Source organism: Physcomitrium patens, chromosome 19 (assembly GCF_059467195.1).
Source record: "Physcomitrium patens ecotype Gransden chromosome 19, ASM5946719v1, whole genome shotgun sequence".
Classification (NCBI taxonomy): domain Eukaryota; kingdom Viridiplantae; phylum Streptophyta; class Bryopsida; order Funariales; family Funariaceae; genus Physcomitrium; species Physcomitrium patens.
The window spans coordinates 2,193,369-2,213,023 of record NC_143428.1 but is presented as its reverse complement, the minus strand read 5'-3'; the positions used below and the strand labels follow the sequence as shown (position 1 = coordinate 2,213,023).

General features: G+C 40.0%; 2 protein-coding genes and 1 long non-coding RNA gene across 10 annotated transcripts; 1 reads left to right on the top strand and 2 right to left on the bottom strand.

Moving 5' to 3' along the window:
- Positions 1-919: 919 nt before the first annotated feature.
- Positions 920-6,470, top strand: LOC112272838 (E3 ubiquitin-protein ligase PUB23). Of its 6 annotated transcripts, none has more exons than XR_012216106.2 (3): positions 920-4,436; positions 5,441-5,641; positions 5,803-6,470. XR_012216106.2 is itself a non-coding variant. In XM_024500984.3 (2 exons), the coding sequence occupies exon 1, from the start codon at positions 3,145-3,147 to the stop codon at positions 4,387-4,389; it is 1,245 nt and encodes a 414-aa protein (XP_024356752.1). In that variant the 5' UTR covers positions 920-3,144; the 3' UTR covers positions 4,390-4,436; positions 5,433-6,470. The 6 variants fall into 6 exon arrangements, 4 of the variants coding, with proteins under 4 accessions (XP_024356752.1, XP_024356755.1, XP_024356753.1 ...); XR_002966826.3 differs by having other exon boundaries at positions 5,433-5,641; XM_024500984.3 differs by having other exon boundaries at positions 5,433-6,470.
- Positions 6,471-9,461: 2,991 nt separating this feature from the next.
- Positions 9,462-12,681, bottom strand: LOC112296142 (uncharacterized). Of its 3 annotated transcripts, XM_090244629.1 has the most exons (4): positions 12,463-12,681; positions 10,468-11,005; positions 9,936-10,348; positions 9,462-9,663 (listed from the first exon to the last, which is right to left on the bottom strand). In XM_090244629.1, exons 2-3 carry the CDS (start codon positions 11,001-11,003, stop codon positions 9,943-9,945), a joined length of 942 nt encoding a protein of 313 aa, XP_090100755.1. In that variant the 5' UTR covers positions 11,004-11,005; positions 12,463-12,681; the 3' UTR covers positions 9,462-9,663; positions 9,936-9,942. The 3 variants fall into 3 exon arrangements, with proteins under 3 accessions (XP_090100755.1, XP_024404149.1, XP_024404150.1); XM_024548381.3 differs by lacking the exon at positions 9,462-9,663 and having other exon boundaries at positions 9,741-10,348; XM_024548382.3 differs by lacking the exon at positions 9,462-9,663 and having other exon boundaries at positions 9,741-10,348; positions 12,479-12,681.
- Positions 12,682-14,184: 1,503 nt separating this feature from the next.
- On the bottom strand, positions 14,185-15,452 carry LOC141044512 (uncharacterized). The gene is made up of 4 exons (XR_012216071.2): positions 15,228-15,452; positions 15,006-15,076; positions 14,784-14,856; positions 14,185-14,519 (listed from the first exon to the last, which is right to left on the bottom strand). It is a non-coding gene; the product is annotated as an uncharacterized LOC141044512 (long non-coding RNA).
- Between the last annotated feature and the right edge of the window lie 4,203 nt (positions 15,453-19,655).

The window sequence follows — 19,655 nt, the reverse complement described above, 5'->3', positions numbered from 1 at the left end:
CAAATTTTGAGTTAAGATCAATGATTCATTCATTAGTAATTGAGGTTTAAATCTATTCTAAGGTTAGGATTTGGTTAGGATTTGATTTAGGATTAGGGTTTGATTTAGGATTTAGGATTTGGTTAGGGTTTGATTTAGGATTAGAATTTGGTTAGGATTTGGTTTAGGGTTTAGGATTTGATTAGGGTTTGATTTAGGATTAGGATTTAGTTAGGATTTGGTTTAGAGTTTAGGATTTGGTTTAGGATTGATTAGGATTTGATTTAGGGTTTAGGATTTTATTTGAATTTGTTTAGGATTTAAGATTTAGTTAGTTTTTGGCCTAAATTTTAAATGAAGTCTAATAGGATTTCAGCTAAGATTAAATTAAGATTGAATTGAGATGTATTTGAAATATGTTTGTAATCATTCTAATATTTCTTTAAGATTTCTTATTGTTTCTTTGTAATTCCTTTGAGGTTTCTCTAAATTTGATTAAAGTTTATTTAACATTTTTAGTGTTCTATTAGAATTAGGATTTTGTTGTAGCAATTTCCATTCTACCTTACATAGCTAGGTGCTTAGAGCATTCTTAAGCAAAACTTCACATATTATGACACCGTCTTACATTTGTAATTATAATAAACAAATTCCAAGGACAATCAATGAATCACATTGATTTGGATGTAAGATAACCTATTTTTTTCCATGATCAACTTTATGTAATACTCTCTCAATGCACTTCTTCTCGTTCTATTATGATTCTTCTTTCAAAAAAAATTAATTTAAATTCCATACTAAATATTTTTTTCCTAAAATTTTTAATTAGATAAATATTAGTAATTTATTTCCTATATTTTATATTTTAATTAATTTATTTATTGACTTTAAATTCATCTTTGAATGTCTTAACATACTTTAATGATTTTCTAATGTAATTTAATGTTTTTTCTTTATATTTTCAGAAGTAGTTCCTTAAACAAAATTAGCTACTTTTGTTGCATATTATCTATGGCAATGACACAAGTTTACCTATCCTACTTCATAGCTAAAAGCTCTATTGTGTATTTTATTTCTTTCTATTTGTATTGTAGTTGTATTTGAAAAATATTTTTCGGCTCAGAAATGCTTCATTTGAGTCACACTTTCCATGACAACAACATGGCTTCATCTAGTTAGTATGATGAAAAGGATCAGTGACATATATATATATATATATACATATATTCATATAGTCCAATCAAATTGTGGCCCCCCATCCAAAGCAAGCAAGATATCCGAAGCAAAGGTGCTGACTAGGATCGAGAAATGGACAGACCCCACAAACACACACTCAGACAGTCAGACTCATACAGAGAGAGACTGAGAGAGATCGAAAGAGCGACTGACTGACTGACTGACTGAGAGACTGACTGACTAGACCAGATTGGAGGGAGAAAGAGAGAAAGAGAAAGAAAGAATGAATGAATGAGAAGGGTCGGGGTTTGGGGTGTGGGGCTATCTATGGAGGTGTCATAATTGGAGGCCAGCCAGCCTCACACAGACACACAGGCAGATTCACTCACTCACTCACTCACTCCAGTAGCAGCAGCAGTTTGAATGAATTAAAACTACCCAGACTGGAGGAAGGGAAGGGAAATCCGGACTCAATGTCCCCTTCCCCTGCCCTTGTTATGCTTTTGCTTTTCTAACTACTACCACCTCCCTCCACTACTACCAGGCCACCACCACGATGACTGAAGACGGCAACCACGACCACCACCATTCACGACGACGACGATTGCCGGCCACCACTCACGACAGACGACGATAGCACCACGAAGGGACGACGACTGACGACTGACGTCGACGATAATAACACAAGGGGACGACGACTACGATAACAATATCTAGGGACGACGAAGACGACGAGGACAACAAAACCTAGGGAAGACGAAGACGACGACGACAACAAAACCTAGAGAAGACTACAACAAAACCTAGGGACGACGACGACAACAAAACCTAGAGAAGACTACAACAAAACCTAGGGACGACGACGACAACAAAACCTAGGGAAGACGAAGACGACGACGACAACAAAACCTAGGGACGACGACTGACGACGACGGAGTTGCGGGGAGGGGAGAGTGCAAGGGTCGCGGTGCAGAGGAGTGTCGCGGTCACGACCGAAGCCTGCTGGTGAGACAGGGCTCTTTCGTGGCTGGGAAGACCGAGGGAAGAGAAGGAAGGCATCCATCGTGTATGTGCAGTTGTAGTGGCAGTGGGAGAGACTGGGAGTGAGAGACTGAGAGTGAGAGATTGAGTGAGCAGCTCGCGAGACCGCATTACTACAGTGCACTCTCACTTACTTCACTGCTGCAGTAGTAGAGGCCGGTGCCAGTTGAAGTGCAGTTCTACTGCTGCTCTACTGCCGCTGCCCACACCCCCCCCCCCCGCACTCCTCTAGGTTCTCGGCGCACATTAATTGCCTCTCGCGCACCCCGAGGATGGTGCCGCATTGGGAAGGACCACGCGAGGATTGTGTCAGGGGATCACCTCGAGCGAAATCAATCGCCCTAGGAGGCCCTCGACAAGTCGTTCAGCTGATAGAGCCTCCCGTGCCTGCCTGTCTGTGTGTTCTCGGGAGCTGGGCTGCGGTAAATCGACTTAATCATCCCGTTAGGTTATGGAGTCTTGGCACCGGAGCGTGGAGCGGGGAGGGCGTCATTTGGAGCGACGTGCAGCTTGTTGAGCGGTCCTAGACAATCTGGGGGAGGGACCAGTATAAGTCAGTCGCTTGCAAGTCCGGCTGTTCGATGCCTGCGAGATTAGCTCGATGGTGAGGCTCCTAGTGTGCGAGTGGTGGTGTTATAAGGTGTAAGGTTGGTGTGCAGAGATGGCAGATAAATGTGAGAGTTATGGCGGCGGATTACTGTGGGTAGGTTTCGAGATAGGTTTGTCCTTGTGATGGCGACGCCTAGCTAACTTCGAACTTGCTCTGATCAATGCGAGTTAGCAGGCTAGTTTCCATGGAGGAGATCGTCATGATTCCAGCCCTGGTTCTGTGTACCCTAATTTGTAGGCTGTGAAGGAGTTGATTGTGCTGTAACGGAAGGTAGTCATTGCTGCAGTGAGGTAGTAGTGTTTTTTTGCAGTTTGTGAGGGAAGAGTCGAGGGTTAGGGATGACGCCCCCGCGTGGTGACGAGATGACGGCAGTGCCTGCGCTGTTCAAGTGCCCCATCTCCCTGGAGCTCATGAAGGACCCCGTGACTTTGTGTACCGGGCAGACGTATGATCGGTGCAGCATCGAGCCGTGGTTAGAAGCGGGTAACACGACGTGCCCCGCCACCATGATGCAATTAGAGTCGCTAGAGGTCGTCCCGAACCACACGCTGCGGCGTCTGATCCAGGAATGGTGTTACCGGAGCTGGGGATATGTCGACAAGACTCGGAACCAGTCCGCGGCGAAAGCATGCGCCGACCCCGGGCAAATCGTTTCGCTGGTGCAGGACATTACCCTTTCGCGCCACAAATTGGGCCCTCTCAAGAAACTGCGGAATACCTTGTGCGAAGACGAAAGGAGCCAGCGCTGCGTGCGTGACGCGGGAGGAGTCGCTGCTATCACTGCATTGTTGGCATCTTCACAGGAATCGGGTGGAGATTTCGAGGAAGATGGTTTTGAGGTTTGCGAGGAGGCGCTTGCAGTGCTCGTCTCGCTGATGGCCGTTTGCAGCCATGACGAGCTCGTAGGGCTAGTTGGCTCTGGCGGTCTGGTGGTTTCTTCCATGTCGACCGTCCTCTGCAGAGGAAGTCTGGATTCTCGTGTCAACGTGGCAACAATCCTAGCTGCAATCGCAGCGAACACCGATTTGCATTTCCATGGGGCGCCCAAAGTGTTTCAATCGTTAGGAAAACTGCTTAGGGAAGATCTCTACCCGAAGGCTGTCAAGGCCAGCTTACGAGCTCTCCTCGCATTGTGCAAGTGCCGCCGCAACCGCGTAGTAGCAATCGAAGCAGGGGTGGTGCCTGCTCTAATCGAGCTCCTACCGGAGCTTCAGAAAGCCAACGCCGAGCGCGCTCTCGGCATCCTCGACCTCATGTGTGCCATCACGGAGGGTCGCACGGCCGTCATGGATCACGACCTGGCGATGGCAGTATTCGTCTCTCAGTTCCATACAATTTCAGTCACCGCCACCGAGTACATCGTGAGCATCCTCTGGTCATTGTGCCAAGGGTCCCCACAATCTCTCGCAGCAGCACAGGAGGCTGGTGTCTTTGCTCCTCTTCTCCTCCTCCTGCAAATTGAATGCGCCCCTAAGACGCGACAGAAGTGTGGGGAGTTGCTGAAGCAGGTGAAGTCGGGCTGGAAGGAGGTTTCCTGTGATCCCCATTTCTTCCTTCGGCCCCCATTCATTACTGCAATGTGATCGATGGACTAAACGATATCAGAGACCAACCTTGGAGATCGCTCCGCGTAAGTGAATCGTCTTCTCAGCAATGACTTCATCGTCTGATTCTTTTTTTTTTGAGGGGATAGGCTAGTCTGCATCGAGGTGATTAGTTAGCCACCACGTCTAGATTACATATCTTCTTTCATGTACAGTGCCGAATGAATCAGGCCCTCCACCATTTTTTGAAAGAGGCTTCAAAATGCCCTTCTCGACCTATAATTCAATTATCCTTAAACGGTTCAGTTCTCTGGACACGTTGAATGTTACTTAACGTCATCTGAACGCTCTCGCCTTCGGGGGCTGCCGTTAATTCTGAGACGGAATTAATAGTTTTAATTTTAATTTCCTTCAGTCAACTGAGGTTGTGGAGTCAATCGTTGGGTCTTAACGCTGCACGAGTCGACCGCCGTTTGACCTGGAAATCCTAGTTAATAGTTTTAAAGAATGAACATCCATACAATTTATGTTAAATCTAAAAATTATCGTTATGTTGTCGATTGTCAGACATAGTTAATTCATGGTCAACCTGTCTAATGCTTTCATAGTTCCCTAATTTACAGGAATGCAGTATCAGATCAACACCTCGCTTAATCCCCATATCTGACAATCAGTTTTCCGGCGCCTAAACTTGAATTGTTAATTATTTTGCTCAGTTTTCGGAGCATGCTCGTATTGGTCCCATTAGAATACATGGGCCGTCCTGCAATGAAGCGCTGCAACGAAGGAGAGATGTTTAAGTATGAAAGACAGTGTGGTCCTTTGAAGTGTTGGTTTCCAGGCATTTCCAGCCCAATAAACTGACCATCTGGATGACCACAGCACTCTGCAGGGGCCTGGAATTGTTGACCGTAGGCCTGAGTACTACCATGTAACTGGAGACTGGTTTGATTGTGATGTTTTGTGCGTATTCATGCTCCTGGATTGGCCATCCGATTCCTCTGCTACTGTTGCAAAGCGTTGAAGGATTTCGGTTACATCATCAGCCTTCATAGGATGGTTTTGTGTTGTTTGCCCTGTAGCGCATCAGGCAGTTCGCGTTGAGCTTTTACGTGAGGCGAAGGTACGGGTTTGGTACCAGAATAAACGCGACATCTGGCTTCAGAGCGTGCGCATACGCTTTGTGTGGGGTCCCCTTGTTCAATCACGCTTTCTTCCACATTTCGTTTCTACAGTATCCTTTGACCGACGCCCCGCTACAGACTCTTAGCGACGACCGCTACCTCATCCGGTAACAACACCACCCACTTAGTCCTTTTTGCAGAGCCAGTGTGCGAGTGCCATGGTCAGATTCAAGCTGCGTCAAACCACGCTTTGTTATCACTTGATGTGGAAAGTGTATTACTTGCACGCATTCTGTGGAGCGACTGAAGTACTGTTTCAACTGTCCAGACCAGATCAACACAGTCAGTAAGTCATCTCTCCACCACCCCCAATTGCGAAGGATCTCAGGTGATGAGAGCCTTGAGGAGGGGGTTTTCACAGGGCCGAACCGCAGTGTACCTGCAGTGTTGGTTGATTGCGGAGTCAGCAAAGTGGGTCCTTTACGTGGTGCAAAAGGATGTCGATATCTTCCTGATCAAGGGTCCGCACCTTTCTCTGCCCTTCACGAATCGGTGCGCTCCTCTCGTCCTCACCGTTGGACTGTCACGCACGCCGCGTTGCCGATGAAACGACAATCAAACCACGGCCCTTAGAAAAACTGGTCTTCCTCCTCCTCCACTTCTTCTACTCACCTCCACATGTTGTCGACAACCTCGGCTGTGAAGTCCACAATCCAGCACTCAATTTCTCCATGGTTTCAATCAGTGATCTCAGCATTTGTTCATACACAATTCATTCATGTGACTCTTCCCCGAAGACCACCGCGGGGACTTGTACGCTGCGCCAGAAAATCCATGTTTAGTTTGGCAAAGAGCTTTCACCGACGGGGGAAAAGAGAAGAAAAAACAAACAGAGCCGTGATTCTGTTCTTCAGTGAGAATGTGGGTGTTTGTACACATGATTGTAGATATATACTTGGTTAACTTTACCCATGAGCTTCGGTTTCGGTGCACAAATGGATCCTTGTTTCAATGTTTACAGTGGAATTACAGTCTGGAATTATGCAACTGTCATGCTGTATGCTGTCGAGAGTAGGAGTATGATTTTGACATCATCAACTGCTTTTGAGATAAGAAACTATAAGAATGATGTTGATCATAATTACAATACTAATAACAATAATAATATTATGGATATGTGGGTACTGATGGGAGTGGTACACAATATGTTTACTTCTTGTTATGATGAGATTGAGTAGTAGAACAAAAGAATTATGAGATGCGAGGGATTTCATTGATTCATTCTGTGTTTTCTTCATCATTTTTGCACACACTTGCAAAACTAGACAAAAGTAATCCTGGACGAAAATCTATTTGATCAACTGTAAAATTAAGTTGAACTTATCAAACGTGATTTTTGATAAACATAATAAGAATGCATTGTATCATAAAAAATAACACTTGGTGTTTAAGCTACTTTTTACTTCTTTCTTTTGACAGGATGTATATTGTCTATTTTTGCAACAACTAATTTAGATTAATGCCATGTGACTATTAAAATGCATTTTTAGATACACGTTTTCTTTTTCTTTTTCTTTTTCTTTTTATCACAAGGTCAATTGTATTTGAACATTTGAATAAAAATGTGTGTCAGATATCTATAAAGTATGATCGAATTTGTTTATTAAAGAAATCTGTAAGTCTAAAACATGTACATCTTGCAGAAATAGTAATATTGTGATTATACCACAAAGTTGTAGACATAAATGTAATCCCTATTCAAATCAGGACATACCATGTTTTGAAAATATTTTTGGACCTCCAGCAGACGAGGTGTAATTTTTCAAAAACAATTTACTTTTATTACTCACATAGGAAAGCACTAATATTATTATTGAATAATAACATATCCTATTTTTGGAATGTTTAAGCAAAAATCATTCTTCTCAACAAAAATCTTGTGAGTTTTTTGCACCCGTCAGAAAATAGAAAAAAATAGTTTATCAAAATTGATTGAGAAGATGTGTATCACCATCACCTATTCGAAATATGGACACATAAAGAACAAGTATGTAAACCTAATGTGATCATTTTGAATAAAGAGTTAAGCATTTGGTTCAATAAAAGTACTTTCTGAATCAAATATAAAGGAGATATTAATGAAAACATTTGATGTAGACTTGTGAGGATAAAAATCAGAGACCATCATTGGTGGTATTACATCTTATCAATTATTTCATAAGAAAATAATTATAACAATAATATTGTCGAGAGATGTATGGATACTCACATCATTTTTACATTTCTATGATTATTATGAAATAGCAATACATATTTTGATTAGATTCTTTTTCTCTCCAAACTTTTTTTTTTTTTTTTGAGAGTTTTTTCTTGAAATATATGCATATTAGTTATGCAAGGTTTTGAACACTTACTATTCAGTACTGTAATTTAATTTGAATTTTTAAATATATTTTATTTCTGAGAATGATTCTTTCTATTTTTTTAGCTACAGTTCTGAGGTTGTGTACTGCTTTTGTTAAAAACCCATTATTTATAAATTATTTAAATCATGCTTCTAGTAATACATTATTTCAGTAATGGTAATGGATGTAATTATAATAAAACTAAATATCCTGATTGATTTTGCAATCCTGATAAATTTTTTTGTTTTATTAATTCTAAATATTATACATTCTTTGAAACAAAAAGGAGAATATTTGGCTGATTTGATTATTACATATACTAATTATATCATCTTCCTTCTTTTTTTCACTTTTATTTATTTTTTATTTTTTAATGATATCTTACTTCTCTCATGAAATTAGAATTATCATGAGTATATATATATATATACATATTTGAAGAATGGGTTTTTGCATCAAAACATTTTTCCATTTTGTCTATCTGGCTGTAAGTGATGCAAAAAAATCGTGAAGACACAGTAAACTCTAACTGTGTCTAACATGACAATAAATCTTAGTTAACTTTAATGGTCACAGTATTTAAAGTAAACTTCAAAACAATTTACAGTATAATGATTGTACTTTTCTGTAGTTACAGTGATGTTTTCATAAAATGATATCTTTTATGTTAGTTTCAAAGGTTGTTTCAATTTATATGCATCATGAATTATGAACTTTGCCACATAATCATTTTACAAAATCTCTCTAATATTTTTTAATATTTTATTTTTTTTGTATTAATGAACAATGTTTAAGTAATGATTCTACACACCCTCAAAAATACATATCAATGCTACATTTTTAAGATGGAGAGAATATAAAATAGAAGGATCTACTTTAATTCTTTCAACAAATAATAAATATTTATTTTTGTAGTTTAAACTTGTAATTGATTATTTGATAGACATGATTTCTAATAATATATTTTAACCATCTTAAATAAACTCTTACTTTTATTTTTATTATTTTATTTTATTTTTATTCATACATACTTAGATTCAATTTCGAACACAAAAAAAAAATCTTTATTAGTTGCCTACACATCTCTCGCTAGTACAACTTGTGATTACATATGTAGAAAATATGAATATTATTCCTGCTTTTTATTACCAATGTTACAATTTCAAAATATACCCTCGACTCTACAACAATTAAAAGTCCATACTCTTTTGGGTTAAGAAGTAATTATTTGTGTTTGTTTTGCCGTCATAAGATGTTACATGTATCAAAAAAGTCATATTTAAGATTGTATTTAAATACACCACATTAAATTGTTTAGTTACTTTGCTTTTGTGTGGAAGTGACTAGTAGCAAAAGGTATCATTGATATTCTGAATGAACAGGATGCATACAGACAGACAGACATGCATATGTTTGTATAGTGTGTATATATATAGATATAGATAGATATATATATTTAAAGTAGTTTTAAGATTTGGAAAAAAAGGATTGTTCGGACAAATATTTTTTATGTTCTGCTATGGCTTGTACCATGAAAGAGTATGCACAAGAGTGTCAACCACATGAATCTTGTCGGTCGTGATTAGCAATTTGTGATTGAGTCGCATGATAATCTCGCACATCGCGTGAAGATTTGTGAAACAAATTGTTTGTTAAATCGTTGCATTCGATCCCATCCTTCCTCTTCCTTACAACCTAATTTATCCATCGAATGAGTCGACGTTTCTGCTGGTTGATATTAGGCTTTCAAGGTATTTTTCTACAATTTTTCAGACATCTGCACACTGCATTTATGAATACCAACTTTCGTTAACTGAGAATGAATCGCTTTGGAGCTTTTTTCCTTGTTGCTGAGTGATGGTGGAAGAATAAACAAGCAGCTTTTATTGTAAAGTATGCGTAATAATGCTTTTCAACAGAGTACGTTGAAGCCAGAAAAACCGCGTGTAAGATTATTACAGGTGCTGCGAGGCATGGTATTACCCAAGTCACAAAGGCTTTGGGAGATATTTACAATGACAATATTTCTAGTTCTGTGCACAAAGTGAATCCTTGCCTGAAGTCTAGTGAGCTGGGTTGTATTTGTATTTGGCCTTGAGCTGTCCACGTGCTCCAGGAGAAAGATGCAAAACATGGCCACTGAGAGGGAACTGGTTCATATCAACTCCAGCACTTGCAGATGTGACCAGAAGCTCATCGAGGTTGTCGCCGAACCACGACGGCTGAGTGGGGCGCTTCACGGGCATATCAATGGAACACACAACCTTAGCCTCGGGTGAAATGCTCACCAGCTTCTGCCCATCATAGAAACAAACCCACAAGTACCCGTCATCATCAATGGTGGCTCCATCTGGCACTCCCTCGAACAAAGGAGCTGTGTCAAGGAAAAGGCGGCGGTTGCTTGGAGTGCCGGACTCTTCATCATAATCCCACACAAAGATTTTTTTCAATGTGCTGTCACCACAATACCTGTACAAAGATTTGCAAATGCTTTTAGAAATCAGTTCTCTTATTCTTTTCATAGTCTCAATGCTAAAAGACTACAGATCTATCTTGGAAAAAAGAAGTTATAATGAACAATCACTTACAAAAGCTTCTTATTGGGGCTGAACAGCAAGCCATTAGTACAACAAATGTTATCAATGACCTTTGTGGCAGTCTTGCCGTCCGTCTCAAGCCTGTAGATCTCTCCTGGCTTGCTCTCGTCGGTCTTGAACAACCGGCCAGCCCAGAACCGACCCTTGGAGTCACATGCGCCATCGTTCATACGCCAACCGCTGTTTACGCCATAAGGATTTGCCAAGACCGTGAACTTCTCATTCTTGAAGCTCCACATTCCAAAGCCATCTTCATATGCCAGAACGAGCCCCTCACCGTCCTCGGTCAAAGCCATTGCTCCCACTTGAAAACCCACATTGTAGTCTGTGCGCTTACCAGTTGGGATGTGATACTTGTGAATGGTCTTCGCTTGGATGTCGGTGTAGTAATAGTTTTTGGTGGGTGGATCCCAAATACCACCCTTGCCTACAAGCGCACCGGCTTTATAAAAGGTAGTGACCTTTAGATCACAGCACTTCGCCGCTGAAGCCCCATCTTCACACTTGGTTGCTGTAGAGCTTGCCATTTCTGTGATGCATTCAGAGAGGCAACAGAATTAAAATAAGAATCTGAATAATAAATAACATGATGAATATTCAATTGTTTCAACTGTTTCAACAGGATCACATTCCTAAAACCGTCTTGTACACTTAACGACCTGCTAAATCAACAAATTTCAGAACATAAGTCTCAATTCACTACATCATGCACAAGTTCTTGTTCTGATTAAACCTCAGATTTAAACTTAAAATTTGTCTATTTCAAATGGTGCTGCACAGATCACCACGACCATATTTCTATCTTTAGTTTGTTTGGTTTCCAGGTTTTTAAAATGTTAAGCTTGGCACATATAAGCCAAGACCATCGATCCTGCATGCGATTGATTGCTGTTTCATGCCTCGCCAGCTAAATTACAATTAAAACTCAGCTAATGAGTTGCCAAATTCTCCGTTGAATGAATCAAGAACACATGGTTGTGAAGTCAGGACAGATAAGAATGAATCACTCCGAGCGCTGTTATGAAGCACGTCAAATATGTAATGCCTGCCTCCTGAAGGGGTTCGGACGAGTCACATCCTTCAATTCAATCAAGGCGGTGGTAAAAAAAAAAAAAAAAAAAAAAAAAAAAACTCAGGAGGATTCTAATTCCAATACCTTTATGACTGACACGTTCTCAACAGCTCAACAATTAATAACTCTATTGTTCTACATGTGCTTACGTCACTCCACATGGCGGAATTACAGAGCGCGGAAGGGTTAAGGAATTTGCGAAACGGAGGTCGCTTTGGATGCCACCTGACTACGCTGACGAAAATTATAGTCAGTACCGAGTACGAGAAAATTACGACTGAGTAGCTCTTAACTCGAATAAGTTACAAGTAAAATCGCGTCGAAAGGATGAACCAAGCCCAAAGTGGAAGACGAACGTTATTATCGATGCTGCTTGAAATTGCGCAGCATGCCCCCCGCCCCCTCCATGCAAGACTAGTGTTTCTCCGTAACCTCTCTAAAGACTAGGGAATTTTTAAGGCAGAAAATGTCTCGGCAATCAAACAAAATAATTCGTAAGTCGATAATTGGTTTCGCCCGCAACAAATTGGGTGTCCGCCTGTGGCCAATCTTACAATCGGCAATCGAAAACCTTATGGACAATCGATCATTGGTTTCCTGATCCTTACCCTCTACAAACTGCCTATCTTGCAGTTATCAACTGTATTTCACGAAGAAAAAACATGAAACGGTAGGGAAACAAAGAAGCTTCTGATAAAGAAATGTTGATTAGGGGTTCATCATCCGACAATTGGCTCCAATGGCGGATACACTAAAGTCTTCAGCGATGAGACGAATACCCACAGGATACCATATCATCGTCACAGGTCTGAAGGTCCATCCAAACAGAAGCAATTGACGAGGGACAAGAATGGTGGCACAGAGTCACAAAGGATCAAGAGCGTGAAGAGCAGTGCACAAGGAACGCATCCTACAGGTTAGAAGCTTCACTGATGCTCCCAATGTGAGAAGCAACGGCTTGAAGGTCTCTCTCGTCCTTCTCTTTCACCTTCACCTTCACCCCCAAGAGAAGCGCAACTGTCTGGCCTCCCAAGGATCCACAACGCCACCTTCTTCAATCTCTCCGCTCATCAGTAACGATGATCGGCTACAGGTATGCAGCGTACATATCTGGGGCATGCCAGTCGTCAAAATCCTTATGGATATGGGACTCAAGCTGTCTGCGTATCTTTATATAGGTCACCAAGTCCCCGATCCATCACTTCTGACGTTAATCTTATATTTAACTGTGAGTCCGATCCCAAATCTTATCTCAGTGATCCGAAATACCCATGTCGCTACACTTGTCTAACCAAATCGCTGACAACTCCAACTATGTCTTCGCTCCAGAATTCACTGACCTACTCTTTTCGGATAACGGACCTCAACTATAAAAGTGAAATTAATCAACTACGTCTTAAAACTAACATATGTCAATCTTTACTTCCATCTTTGTATATGATAGAATTGCAAAGAGTTTTTTTCTCCTGTAAAGATGGCCAATACAAAATGCACGACAAGGAAAACCCAACATGTGAAACCTATAGATGTTGGTCAGGGAAGGATATTTTACAATCTCTCTTTGAAAGCATCTTCTATTATTGTAAATATATCCTGTTCCGGGGCATGAGAATCTTAGTTGCAGAAATGGACTTTATTATAATATGATTGTGAAGACCAAGTCTCCATCCGACAGACTCTGCTATATGATTCGCGCAGAGTTGTGATGTTCGCGGTACCAGTATATACCCACAGCAGTCCCATGCGAAGCTGTTGGTTGAAACAGATCGTAGAGGAAGGGAGAAAAGCTTTTTGGTTGCAGACACCTACGTGGACCATATTGGAATAAATCCAGAGCCTGATTGCCATGCCTCTTGTTCATCACACGTTTTGCAGATTTCGCCACAAGGACATGTCACCAGTCACGAGAAACACGGCTGAAGAGCTTGATAGGTTTGCAGGAAGTTTTAAGTGTACCGTCTGCCTCAAGTCAAAAGAATCAAAACTGACCGAGCAACTGTGCACTGTACATGAAACTGTTTTGCTGTAGCTTCACCAGGTCGAAATGGGTTTTCAGTTCGCAGTTGGAAGCTTTGTATGATAACATGTGGATGGCTCCACGACCGCTAGAAGTAGCTGGGCTGGTGCTCGAGAGGATACTGTACATGGGCACCCATTTCTGCCCATCACAAAAGACAAGCAATCACATACACTAAAGTTCATCATCGGATTTAGGTGGAACGCAATGTTAACAATAGGACTAAATACAATCTTCCTGTGCAGAAGGTTGCACCTCAACAGATGCTACAATAGTATTGCTACAATAATCTAATTCTTGGGCCTTTGTGTGGATAATGGAGTTGTAGAGACTATTGACGAAGTGACTGACGAATTAAATTATTGAGATATGCGCCGATGAGACCACCACTTTTTGGTTGAACTTCACTGAGAGCCCGTGTAAGAAAAATGTACCAGTATGCAGAGTGACTCATAATGCAGCTACCGAGGTGATTGTCAACTGATAGTACCATAACCTCAGCCACACTTTTGATGAACTTAGTAAGGAAAACTCAAAATACATATCTTAACGTATATCCCTCACAGCTGTAATAGCACACGTTAGACTCAAGGTTGTTTCGACTCACAGGCAAATTGAGTATCAAGAAGAAAAATTCCCAGTGTTCATTTGCTCATTGACGAGCGAGGTGGCTGCTCAAAGTAGTTCAGGATTTCGCGCGCACTGTCAATTGAGAAGAAAAGAAAATGAATATTGATGCTAGCAATCCAACTGAAATTATGAGTCTTCTACCCTTCAAGTTAGAATAGGACGAGATTTTGCCCACTGGAGACCGATACGGAGGATTCAAGGAAAAAAAGATCTCGTAGATCCAGTTTCACCATCGATCAACTGAATTGAAATCGCTCCCTCTGGGTAGATCACCAAGTAGTAAGGACAAATGTTCTGTCCTATGTATGAGGTGCATGTAAAAATCTGCCAAGGCCACGGGGTAAAGAGATTTAGAGACTGATCATGTGCGGTACCTATTGATTGCACACGAAGCGGAGCATTTCAGTGTGCTGAGCTGGAGTAAATACAAAGTGAAACGCATTCGTGGAACCAGGAGTAGAACTTGTGAACACTTGCAAACTTTCAAGAGGAAGTTTTCACAAAGAAAAACGCCATCACCTTCAGGTTCCCATCCTGAACCCTTGCTCTACTACACTTCATCATCCATGGAGCCTCAACCACACTCACCTCCATTTCACAGTTGAAAGATCCCATCCTTGAACCAAAGAATTGGGGCAGTCAAATACCATTCCTCAGGGATCTGCATTCCGAGGTAGCCAACCCGTGTAAAAATCCATGTTATTCAATTTCATCAACTGAATGAAGAAGTGTTGCAGCAATCTCAACCCAGTTTAGTGCCAATACATTCGCTACATTACGCAAACGAAGGAGCGAACACTTGTTCAATACCTCTCCGTAATGCTTACAGATAACGTTCCACAAACTCAGAAACTCTAATCACTCGTTTTAAATGCCGCTCTCTGTTAATCACAACAATAGCCCACACAAGAAACAACATCAAGTTATCAAATAGTGTGAAACTCAATAACCCAGGTTCGAGAGAACCAAAAAAACAAAACAAAACAAAAACAAAAACAAAAAAAAAAAAAAAAAAAAAAATCTGATACAAACCTGCAAGCTCATGAGCAGATCGCTGCTACAATCCACCATGAAAAAATTCTTCATAGGCGCAGGCGCCGATTATGCATTGCCGTCCTTCCGCCATCTTCAACCTTCACATTTCGGCCCCTGCAACTTCACCCCCGAACACGATTCCCCTGCGAAAATCATGATCGTTGTCTTCCGAACAAGCAATTTGTGAAATTCGGTCGACAATGCTTTTTTATTCGAAACGCAATTTGAACCCATTGAACCACACATCTGCGCTTCTGGGTCAATTGTTGCTGCCGACGCCGACGCCGACTCTGACGCTGGTAGACGCCGAAATAGACGCCGATAGACGTCGCGGCCTCTTAAGAAGCTTCTTCCTCGTTTCCTTATTTCTTTCCATCCTCGTATCTTCTTTCGTAATCCATCTCCTTTTGAAAGACTTCTTTTCTTTCCGGTCTGCTTTTCTTTATTTCTTTGGCTCGCAAAATCTAATTGGAAGGAAGTGGAGTTTTAAGCAGAATCAAAAATTAATTTTCGACTGCAGATTTAGATTCTTGATATGGTAAGGTACAGTTTGCACGATACTTTAAATTTATCTACAGTCGAAAATTAATTTTTTTTAAAATACTTAAATTTTGTTTTAAGGACAAGTCATGTAGCTAGAATATCCAATTGGGCTCTAATGTTGTGAAATTAACATGCCTTCGCAATGTTAAGTTTTGTGTTTCTTTTTCATTTGAAGTTTGTTGATGGTTATCTCTATTATGGAGATGCCAGAACCAAATTAAGGGGGAAAAAAATATAAAATAAATTGTAACCCACTGACAATGTTGAATATTGATAAACAATTTGCAAAATCAATAATATTTAAATACAAAAATGAAGTAGTCACTATTTAGGCCGAAAATTTCCATTGTTGGACATTCAAAATTTAAAACTATGTAAACAAACAATGTAGAGAGCTTTTAATGGTTTTACTACCAAATTCTAATGAGAATATGAAGGAAATATATATATACCTGTATGTATTTATATATATTTATATTTAAAAGATTGATCAGTATTATTATTATTATTATTATTATTGCCTAAAATGACAAACAATTTGTCAGTATAAAACTACTGAATGATATCTGAAACATTTTGTGAACATATATATTTCATTTGAATATGTTTTTTACATTAAAAAAATGCAGAAACTCTTGTAATTAACTATTTCCTTTGATGCATCTGTAATTAATAAAATAATAATAAAAAAAAAAGGTCAAGTTAGGATAATTGGGGATTGATCTACTCAAGCAAGAGGCCAAAGAAGAAAAATAAGTATGTATTGAAATGATTTTCAATTTATGTGATAATAAATCAATTTTTAAGTAATTGTAATAATGATGCAAGGTCACACTCAACAATGTGTTACACATATAGGTAAGGAAGTAGCATGGAATTTTTGGCCAAATTACAAGTAATACAATTAAATTCAACAAAGCTAAGATTTTGTTCCAGTTTAGGTAGTGAAGTTGCCACAATACAAAACATATTTGAGAGGGAAAATTAATTAAACTCAACCTTAAGAAACTATTAATTATGTATTCAAATTATATTGAAAATGTTGGGTTCACTGTATGTATAAGTCTTTTTTTTTTTTTTTTTTTTTTTGTGTGTATGTGTGTGTGTGTGTGAGTGTGTGATATATCTCAATAATAATAATACTAATAATAAAAATCAAAAAATATTTAATAAGCCTAATTAATTCGATATTTCTACTAATGAAGCAGGATGAAATTGTGAAAGATTTAATACCATCAAGCTTAATTTACATAATTATTACCTTATAATTCCTACACATACATACATACAGAATAATTTAATAACATATGATTTAGAACAATTGGTATAAAAACCATGAATTCAAAATCAAACAGGATTTTAATTTGTAGAATAAACCTATCTTCTTGAAATTCTAAGTTTGGTCCAAATAAAATTACACACACACACATAAATAGACTGAAATCATACCTTCATCCACATTAAGAAAGTGTGTGTTAAAAATTGAACTTGGGGTGTGATTTTTGCTATCACATGCTAAGGGAAAAAAAAGAAAAAATAAAACACAACACAACATAACATGACAACATGAAAAAAGACAAAGCGAAACAAACACAAAAATAAAATAAAATAAAACAAAAATATGGATCATGAAAAACATATTCATTTGTCTGAACTATTTTTAACTTCTTCGATGGGCAAGAATAACACCTCATATCACTTGTTTTGTTCGAGATCATATATGATGTTCGCTTCAATCTCATGTATCGAAGAACTATTCGGCTCTTGAGGATACAAATTCATGCAAAGGAAGTGGTGATTGTAGTATTCTCTGTTCAACATTAGAATTGTGGGCTAAGGGTATGCAATGGGTTCTAAATTTCTGTAATTAGGGTTCTAAACCTTAATTTCTAAGATCTAAATTGTAAATCCTAATTTGTAAACCCTAATTTCTAAATCCTAATATGTGATGATCCTCACACAGTTTTGATGGCGAAGTTGTCAAGGCCCCTGTGCCTGGAAGCGTGGAGGGGTCGTCTCCGAGGCAGACTCACAGATTTCTGCACACATTGGAAGTCTCTCACCACAATTGTTGACGAGTCACATGAAGTTGGGTTTCAATGAATCGTGAGAATAGTTGGCGAGGATCTCGAGTTTGTGAAACCTCTTGGACGTTGAGAGCATCCTACTCGTCACTGTGTCGATCGCAATCGCATTTCGCAGGGTTGTGCCAGACTTGCATCAAACAGGGGAAATCTAAAAAGGGTTGTGTCCATGACCTCAGTGCAGTACCTAAATTACTCCTTGGTGACCTGTTCACATGCTGTTTCGGAGAGGACAACACGTGAACCACAGGAAGGAGCCTTGTGGATAGGAGATAAGAAGCAAAACCTGTCAAAATCTAGGAACCCACACTCTGCTGATGCCATTTTTCATGACTGTGATTTCATGTCTGGTTCATCGAAGAAGACGCTTATATGTTACCTATGTGCCGAATTGTGATGCGATTTTACAACCCCATAAAATCATTCTGAGCTTCAAGGGTGACAATTCTCGCTGGTCTGCTTGTGTCCAAGCGTGAAACACATTTTTGAAAAGATAAATTAAAAGGGTATTCCAAGAGTCAATGTTGCGAGTTCCAATCGAATGAATCTTTAAAACTGATAGAGTTATCTTAGACCAAAAACACTCTTATTATGTACACAACTACAACACACAAAATTATTGACCGAGGAAACTTTTCAATCAACATTTATTTTAAACAGAATTTAGGCAAAAGGCAAATAAACTGAACTCAAATTGGCCACGTTTTTTCTTGAAACCATTTCACAGAAATTGTTTAAATCAACGATTAGAAAACTAAAAGTTCTTACACATTGAAGTTTAGAGCCGCTAATACCACAGCAATCCCATGTCTCTGATTCGTTTCCTGATTATGAAAAATGGTCTAAGATACAGGTCGTCAGGCGTAGTCATTAAGAATGAGACCACATTGCACCTCAAGAAAACTTTTTATTTTTTAAGGAGCAACCCAGAATGTGTTCGATAGTTTACAGAGAGGGTCATGAAATCACTCTCAAGACTTGCACAAAGTCCACAGTCCTCCGTCCGACGGATCCTGGCGACGATGAATGGGATCGGACAGGTGAGACAAAATAAAAACCACAAGTTCACGAACCCCATTTGAGCTTTTAACGGCAAAGGCAAGGCTACGTTACATTCTATCCCATTCATCGCGCCACCACCACACAAACAGAGAGAGGCCACCAAGTGGCCATGAATCATGGCAGCTGCTTTTTGAACTCCATCATCGGATATCCATCGCTGGGGCACAAAAGCTTACTCGGCCACAGAAGCAGATGCAGCCCCCAAGGTTCCAGCCAACCTGGAGCTGCCACACATCCCAGTTTGTGGACCTCCAGTTGGAAGAAGAAAAAAAATACACGTTTCATAAATTACACACCAGGTATGTTCCTCTTTCCTCTCGGCTCTTGGGCTCCACAGCTGTTGGATCCAGATAATGGCTAATCCAAAGGCTTGCTGCTGGATCAGACCCTCTTGGGCTCTCCATCCATGTACCGCAAACTCTCCTCCGTTTGGGTGTGGCGTCTTAATGCCTACCTACAGGCATGAAAAAAGCGCTCAGTAAAGTGAGGACACCCAAACTCAGCTTTGTGACGCCGCGAAGCAGGCGAATCGTTCTGCCGGAAAATGCATGATCGCATTCCGGTTTCCTCACCTTGAGGCGACAGGTGAGAGTAACCGCAGAATCTGATGAGTGCCGAATCCGTCTTTTCTATGGGGGTGTGGATTCATTGATTTTGCTTTACATTTGCAAAACACGGGATCTGAATTCATATACCGTTCAAACTGCAGTGATAATGTTGTTTTTGTAAGAGTTTC

Bases quoted from the DNA above. Each gene is read 5' to 3' on its own strand.
- LOC112272838 (XM_024500984.3), top strand. From the start codon at position 3,145: ATGACGCCCCCGCGTGGTGACGAGATGACGGCAGTGCCTGCGCTGTTC.
- LOC112296142 (XM_090244629.1), bottom strand. From the start codon at position 11,003: ATGGCAAGCTCTACAGCAACCAAGTGTGAAGATGGGGCTTCAGCGGCG. The intron at 10,349-10,467 runs GTAAGTGATTGT...ATCTTTGTACAG, and splicing joins AGCCCCAATAAGAAGCTTTT to GTATTGTGGTGACAGCACAT.